We start from the raw sequence: 7,928 nt of genomic DNA on the forward strand, positions 1-7,928 counted from the left end.
TATTGACATCAATGACAACATACAATATCATTATGTCTTCATGCCGGTTCACGTAATGCCATGCCAGTTCACATAATGCCAACAAGGATATCCAAATTGTATATGATGATCCTATTGCTATTTACTGTGATAATTCAAGTGCTCTTAATATTTCTAAGAATTCGGTGTTGCATTCAAAGACTAAGCATATATCTCTCAAGTTTTATTTTATGAGAGAGAAGGTAAATGAGAAAGAAATTAGGTTGGAATATGTGTCTACAAAAGAACAAATTGTAGATATTTTCATGAAGCCTTTGCTTAAGGATACTTTTGAGTATCTCAGAGAGAAGTTAGGGGTGATTTCTCCTCCTAATTAGAACTAAGGTGCATTGGTATGCATTAGTCCGGTTCATTTCACAGTCATATCTTGTGATTCGGATTCATGAGGTGACTACTACTTAGGGGGAGTAGTCAGATGTTTAGATTTGTGAGATTGTGTGTTTGCAAATATGTGTCTTTTTCATTGATGTCAAAGGGGGAGAGATTTATGTGAAAATCTATGTAATGATTTCTGTGGGTGAGAATATTTGTAGTGGGAGAGAGTTATCTGAGAGAGTTGTTGATTTCTTTGATATTGATTATTTTCATAATATGTTGCCATCAATGCCAAAGGGGGAGATTGTTGGATGTTTGGAATTTTCTGCAAATATGTGCTTGAGAGATATTTGAGAGATGTGTTGTCATTGATGTCAACATATTTTCTCTATCTAGTACAGTGATGCAGTGAAGTTCAGTTAGTTGATTTATGTTGTATATTAATGATCATTGTTTATGGATTAAATGGTTTGTAGAGTGACATCTCTAGTTGATTCAGTGCAAGTGTTAGAGGTCCACATGAAGATTTGAGTGAGTTATGAGGATCTATGTTGTCGCTAGTTTTTTTGTTGTTCTGTATTGCCAGTGTTCATTATTTTGATCTGCATTGCTTTGTATTGTAATATCTTGATTTGCGGATTTGGAATTATGTTTGGGATATTGATGTGTGTCCTCAATTCAATTGGTTGGTGGTTTGAAGCTCTACAAGTGAATTTTCCAGGTTGAAAGTTAGTTCAGTTAATGTTCTTGAACTTCAGTATGATGACAACGATGATTCTAGAGTAATTTGAGTTGGTGTGGATGTTGCTGTGGTAATTCATGATGCTTGTGGATGTTTCTAGATCATGTGCTATTCATGTTGGTGGTCTGCATTGATCAGTGAGTGCGTCATTGATGATTTTCTTTGGTTTGGTGGTGTTCTTCATCTTCTTGTCTGACATGATGCTTGTAGCATGTTGCGAATGTTTGATACATAATTCTTCGAGGTGTTTCATATTCGAGGTGGTGATTTAGGTCTATGCTATGTCTTAGCTAACATTGTTTTGGTCCACATGTGATATTGTAGTGTGTATGGTTATATTTTTGTAATTAGGTGGTATGTGTTGAGCCGACCTTGATGATATTGATCCAAGGTTGATGTCATCTATAAATAAATGTAATAATCATTGTGAGAGGTGTGTAAAGTGTACGAATAATGTATTAATCATTAGGGAGAAGAGAAAAAGTGTGGAGAAGTGTGAGAGATGTTATGTTCTTAACTGCACCTGTAACCAGGCATTGAGGATGCTATTTCTTAGTTCATGATTTTCCAGAAGTGATTTGAATCTGTTTGTAAGGTGGTGAGCCTTACCGAGGTTGTTGCCCTTAGTTATTTTTGAGCAGTGAGCTCTAGGAAGTGTGCCTAAATGCACGTGCATTCCCTATTGTAATATTTCATATACTTCTAACAAGGGATCATCATATTATGGGTAGGTTCCCACTGTGGTTTTTCCCTTTACCCAGTTTTCCATGTCATAAAAAATATTGGCGTTATGTGTGTTCATGTTGTGTTATTGATTTAAGCTTTCACTATTAATTATCAGATATGAGATTAAAGTAAGTTGTAGTAAAATTTGGTGACAACTAATTCACCCCACCCACCCCCCCCCCCCCCCCGGTCCCCTCTCATTTGTCTACCCTATTTTCATTAGAGACAAGTTTATTAACCTTGATAAATATGATGGTGGATCAATCATGTTTGCAGGAGAAGAAGGTACACCTATTTGTGGAAAAGGAAGCATCTCTATTGATAGTAAGCATAAAATTGATGATGTCTATTATGTTAAATACTTGAGACATAACTTGTTGAGTGTGAGTTATATGTGTAGAAAACATTATAAGGCCATATTTTATGGGTTTGGATGTGAAATCAGAAAAGGAAGCTCTAGAAGGTTGGTTGTAGTGGGTACAAGGACTAATGAAATTTTTTACTACGTAATGTATAATAGTGGAGGTAGTTGTTTGTTGACACAAAGTAGTGAATATTGGTTATGACATAAAGTAATGTGACTTATCAACTTTGATAATATGACAAAGATTAGTTCTAATCACATTGTGAGAGATTTACCAAGGATTATGAAACCTACTAATGCTATATGTATGGAATGGTAGTTGGGAAAACAAACAAAGAGAAAATTTATAAACAAGGAGTATGCTACTTCACAACCTTTAGAGTTGATTCATACTATAATGGTGAAAAATTAGGTTTTCCATCATTAGATATATGAAAAGCACTATTTTTTTCTTGGGCTAACCATTACATTCAAAAGAGGGAGAATCGAATAGATTTAGTAAAAAATCAGAAAAGATTAAGATTGAATACTGATTGGATTGATTTGGGGGGTTTCCTATTTTGTGAAATGTTGAATTAAGGTAAAGTGTTGAAAAATGAAAGTAAAACTGAGAAAATGATGAATTACTGACGCGGGATTTTCGCATGCACCTGGATTTGAGCAGAGTATGTAGATTCAGATTTTATCCTCGAAAAAGATCCAAAAATGTCAGGATTGATGTGCCCATTGCCCTGGTCCTCCTATTTTTTCGCATGCCAAAGAGGGTTGATTCGTCTCTGCAAATAATGTTGATTCTAAAGAGTACACCTCCATACCTTTTTCCTACACATAGAAAGAAAGGGAAATAGGTTGGGAATAAGGGATTTCCTTAGGCCAAACCGAATTAACCACATGAAATTGAGATAAAGATAATTGAAAGTGTTGTAATGGAAGATTCTCCTTTTGAGGGAGATACTGAATAATGATTGAAAATCAAGTGATATGCCTCCTTGTGAATTTTTGTTTGTCTCCACATGGAATTAGGGCTTGATGAATTCTTCAACAAAATAAGATGAATGATATCTTTTTGAATGCTTGAATCTTGATTTTATTGCTACTCCTAAGCTTGAAGTAAGACTGATTAATGCTCAAGTTCTCTTGAAAGATTGATTGCTTGATCTTATGTGTGCTTAATTTCATGTGTGGATGTCAAATTCAGAGGGGGAAACCTCCTTTTATACTTTCCCATCGGATAAATTGCTAGTTTTCTAACATGAGCCGACAGAGAGAGAGAAATCCCACCCTGTTTTGAAATAGGACCAAGGGGTCAAATGGGGCCCAATTTAGGGGAACCAGAGCATGGCGCACTGATCCTAATTAGGACTAGAGCATGGCACCATGGTCCTACTGCTATTTAGGGCTAGGATAAGGTGAAAAATGCATGGGAAAAATAAAAAATAATGCAATTCTTAAGGTACTTGAGCATAATCAAGTCCCAATTAGGCCAAGGGGTGCAAACACTAAGGTAGGAATGCAGTCAAAATTGTACAGGGGTGCAATTTTAGGATGCTACATATACAGATTTGTGTGGACCTACAAGGACAAAGGTAATAAGAGGAGAAAGGTATTTTATGTTATCTATTATAATATATTTATGTCTTTTTGACATATTTCATCACAAATTTTAACACTCAATGTTTTGGATTAGATTAGCAAGGAAAGTGACCTTATCTCATTACAAGAGTCCATGACACAAAGTCCATCAAAATAGAAAAAAGGAAACTAAAGATAAAAAAGGGGGCACTTTGGCCAACAAAAACCCTACTAGAAACAACAAAATATATTAAAAAAAAGAGCAAAACTACCCAAAAAAAACATAGAGAAGCACTAAATCACAAAAAACAACTTAAAAACAAATTTTCAATTTCTAGATTTAACTCTATTTTGTTAATAAATAACCAATATTATCTAATACTATTTTCAAAAATTAACTAAAATCAATTAGGTTTAAAAATTATAAATTAATACAAAAGAAAGAGAACAAGCCCTATAGACCAAATAACAATAAATTACCTTGAAAACCAACATTAGACACAATGCAACACCAACCAGGCCACCCAATATCATGTGGACCGCATAGAGGCATTCCACAAACCCTTAACAACATCTTCATTACTAGAGTGCCAAGAAATACAATCATAAAATAAATATTGATAAACACACTTCTAGAATATTTCATCACCCAAGCTCTGAACTAAGAAACTACAAAAATATTATGAGAATGTCCTCCAAGATGCAAAAATAGGAACATTAATGCAAATCAATGTAGAGCATTCTCTAGATCAGTGTTAACTAGTGAACAAAGTGCCAACATATTACCATCACCAAGAGTATCAGCTACAACACTAGGGACTTGAAGAGATGTGAGTGCAAGATCCAAAGAGAATAGGTATTATATCCATGACCACAAGACCATATCTACAAATGTAGAGGAATATAGATAATTCTCCCTATCTATCTTCAACAAACCTTCCTACAATTCTCACTCTTCATCAACTTCCATATATGAGAACACCATTTACTCCACTTAGGAGTGTACAAGATCATCTAGAAAACATCACTTCATCATCTTGCTTCTAATCCTCATCTTAGTACCTCTATTCCTCATCTTAATTCTTGTAATCCTCATCATGATATCATTTCTGCAATTATTAATGAACATCATCATCATTATGTTGTTTTCCAACATATCAACAACATCTTCACCTTAGCACTATGACTATAAGCATCAATGACAATGCATTAGTCACATCATTCAATACTCTAAGTATGGATATCAACCATAAACCATCTGTATAACACATGTTTGAATTTAACATTAATGACAACATACATTTGATAAAACAATAAACCATCTGAACATCTTAATATTCATTTGTATTTTAGATTACTGCAATATACTAAACTTATACATCAACACCAAAAAGGTGGAAATCCACAAGCATCTACACATACATTTGAGTCACTACCTAAGATTTATGCTATCAACAATCAAAATTATATGTTAGAGAAATTAACATATCAATAACATGTGCCTCCATCATCAGTCACATATACCACAAAATTCATCATCAACATATCTTCGATGACAACACTAACTCATCCCCATCATAGCTTTGCACACAACTACACCATGTGATAGTTATGACAACAACTACCAATAATCAACAATACATACTTCCATCAGCAAAGGATTGATGAAAATGAACAAAATCATACAATCAACAACATATACCTTCATTTGAAAAGGGCTAACACAAATGAACACCATCATAACAATCTACAAGGTTGACACAAATGAACATCATAGCAATCTCCAATATCTTTCTCAACATTGAGCCATATACAATCTGACAATCACAACACTGAGTACCCTAACAACACCAAGCTCATCAACACATAGACTAAGGTTGACATTCATGATAGTTCACTAAGTCATCAATGTTAACATCAGCCAAAATTGCCACACATTAGAGACAACATCTATGCAGTGATGTAAACTGCACACTCATACTAGGGAAGGACTTAGATTTTTTTTTAACATCTCTTAATGAAGAATGCGGTTTACATTGCTACATAGACACGAGCCACATTTGAAGCCCATGGCACATAAAAAAACATTCAATCTTGAGAGACACTCTGTAATTGTGTTAGAGAATATTTAAGTTTGATTTAATAAAATAATTATAATAACAAAAATAATCAATGTCGCATCTAGCCAAGTATCTCTTTTGAGTTAATCACAACCACACATATCATTCCCGGTCTGTGCAAGCTTGTGGTGGCTATGGCCATGGCCACCACATTCTATCCTAGCCAAGTATCTCTTTTGAGTTAATCACAACCACACATATCATTCCCGGTCTGTGCAAGCTTGTGGTGGCTATGGCCATGGCCACCACATTCTATCCTAGACCACACATTAGAAGCCCATGGTACACGTCACCAGATAACAACTAAGTGGAAGAATCCAGACTCTCCATCTGATTGGCACATCCAAGCCCTAAAAATTTCGACGCAGACCTAATCTTGGATAAAGCCCACGAACACAAACCACGTGCGCACGTCAGCAAACAAGATATCGTTCCCCACAGAATGTGGCTGTGGTTGGCTCTCCAGATTCCTACCAGATAAAAAATCACCCACAAATCCATCTATAAACATCAACACCCCGATACCTCCCTCGTCCACTTCCTACTCCAATCCCCAACTGAATCAGAGCACAACCAGTCAGAAAAAATGGCCACAATGGCGAAGCTCTCATCCCCAGCATTCGCAGGACAGATTGCAAAATCCGACTTCGCAAGGCAGCTGGCGGGTCTGAACGTCGGAGAGCGCGTGAACATGCGGAGGGGCACAGCCAAGACCCTGAGCAAATCGGTCTCGAGCTCCCCCTGGTACGGCCCGGACAGAGTGAAATACTTGGGACCTTTCTCTGGTGAGCCCCCATCTTACCTGACCGGTGAATTCCCCGGTGACTACGGGTGGGACACAGCCGGTCTGTCAGCAGACCCGGAGACTTTCGCCAAGAACAGAGAGCTCGAAGTCATTCACTCCCGGTGGGCAATGTTGGGAGCTCTCGGGTGCGTTTTCCCGGAGCTTCTGAGCCGAAATGGTGTGAAGTTCGGGGAAGCGGTTTGGTTCAAGGCGGGCGCTCAGATCTTCAGTGAGGGTGGTTTGGACTACTTGGGAAACCCTAGCCTTATCCACGCACAGAGCATCCTTGCCATCTGGGCATGCCAGGTCATCCTCATGGGTGCCGTTGAGGGATACCGTGTGGCTGGTGGACCGCTCGGGGAGATCACTGACCCGCTTTATCCCGGTGGGAGCTTTGATCCCCTCGGTTTGGCTGATGACCCAGATGCTTTTGCTGAGCTCAAGGTTAAGGAGTTGAAGAATGGCCGCCTCGCTATGTTCTCCATGTTTGGGTTCTTCGTGCAGGCTATTGTTACCGGTAAAGGTCCTCTTGAGAACCTGGCTGACCATCTTGCTGACCCTGTTAATAACAACGCTTGGGCTTATGCCACTAACTTTGTTCCCGGCAAGTGAGCGTCTTTGTCATAGGATTGTAGCCTGATTTGATTGTCTTTCGCACAGGATTATTGTAGCTCGATTTGATTATGTTGTTGGATGTGAAAGATATAAAAATTTCAGGTTGCATTTTGTCACTGGGTTTAATTTGATTCTGCATTTCTTCTTGTTTTATCAGTTGGTTTCTCTATTTGTTATGGTTTTTTGTTGTTGTGGTGGAGAGGGATTTTAACGCTTCGGAAGAGGCGTTACAGTGCAGTGTTTATTGATATTATCTGTTGTAATGTTAGTCATAGTCCCTTGTCGACTTATTTCAGCACAATTACTAGCAATGTTATTGTAATGGAATATATTTGAAAATTTCATGCTGTGTGGAAATTAATAAACAATCAATATTATTTAATATTTAATAGTTTTTGTAAATTAATTGGAGTTAATTAGATTTAAAATTCATAAAGGGGCTTTATAATGAATGGTTTGTAAAACATAACATTTGAAGGTTTTGTAAATGGGTAGCAAGCTAAATGGGCTTAACCTTGGAGGAAACTCCATTTTTAAGCACGCTTGAGTCGGAGTAGTATTAGGATGGGTGACCACTCAAGAAGGCTCAATGCTTGACCTCTATGATCACCACCTAGATGCAATGAATGCTAAGTGTACCATTCATTCTCA

At 37.3% G+C, this 7,928-nt stretch overlaps 1 protein-coding gene across 1 annotated transcript; it reads left to right on the forward strand.

The window, feature by feature from the left end:
- The first annotated feature begins 6,387 nt into the window (after positions 1–6,387).
- On the forward strand, positions 6,388–7,393 carry LOC131067083 (chlorophyll a-b binding protein of LHCII type 1). The gene has a single exon (XM_058002010.1). The coding sequence runs from the start codon at positions 6,465–6,467 to the stop codon at positions 7,272–7,274; it is 810 nt and encodes a 269-aa protein (XP_057857993.1). The 5' UTR covers positions 6,388–6,464; the 3' UTR covers positions 7,275–7,393.
- Positions 7,394–7,928: the final 535 nt, after the last annotated feature.

The sequence above is a fragment of the Cryptomeria japonica genome, chromosome 8 (genome assembly GCF_030272615.1).
Source record: "Cryptomeria japonica chromosome 8, Sugi_1.0, whole genome shotgun sequence".
Lineage (NCBI taxonomy): Eukaryota > Viridiplantae > Streptophyta > Pinopsida > Cupressales > Cupressaceae > Cryptomeria > Cryptomeria japonica.

Excerpts from the sequence above, each read along its gene's own strand:
- LOC131067083 (XM_058002010.1), top strand. The coding sequence starts at position 6,465 with ATGGCCACAATGGCGAAGCTCTCATCCCCAGCATTCGCAGGACAGATT.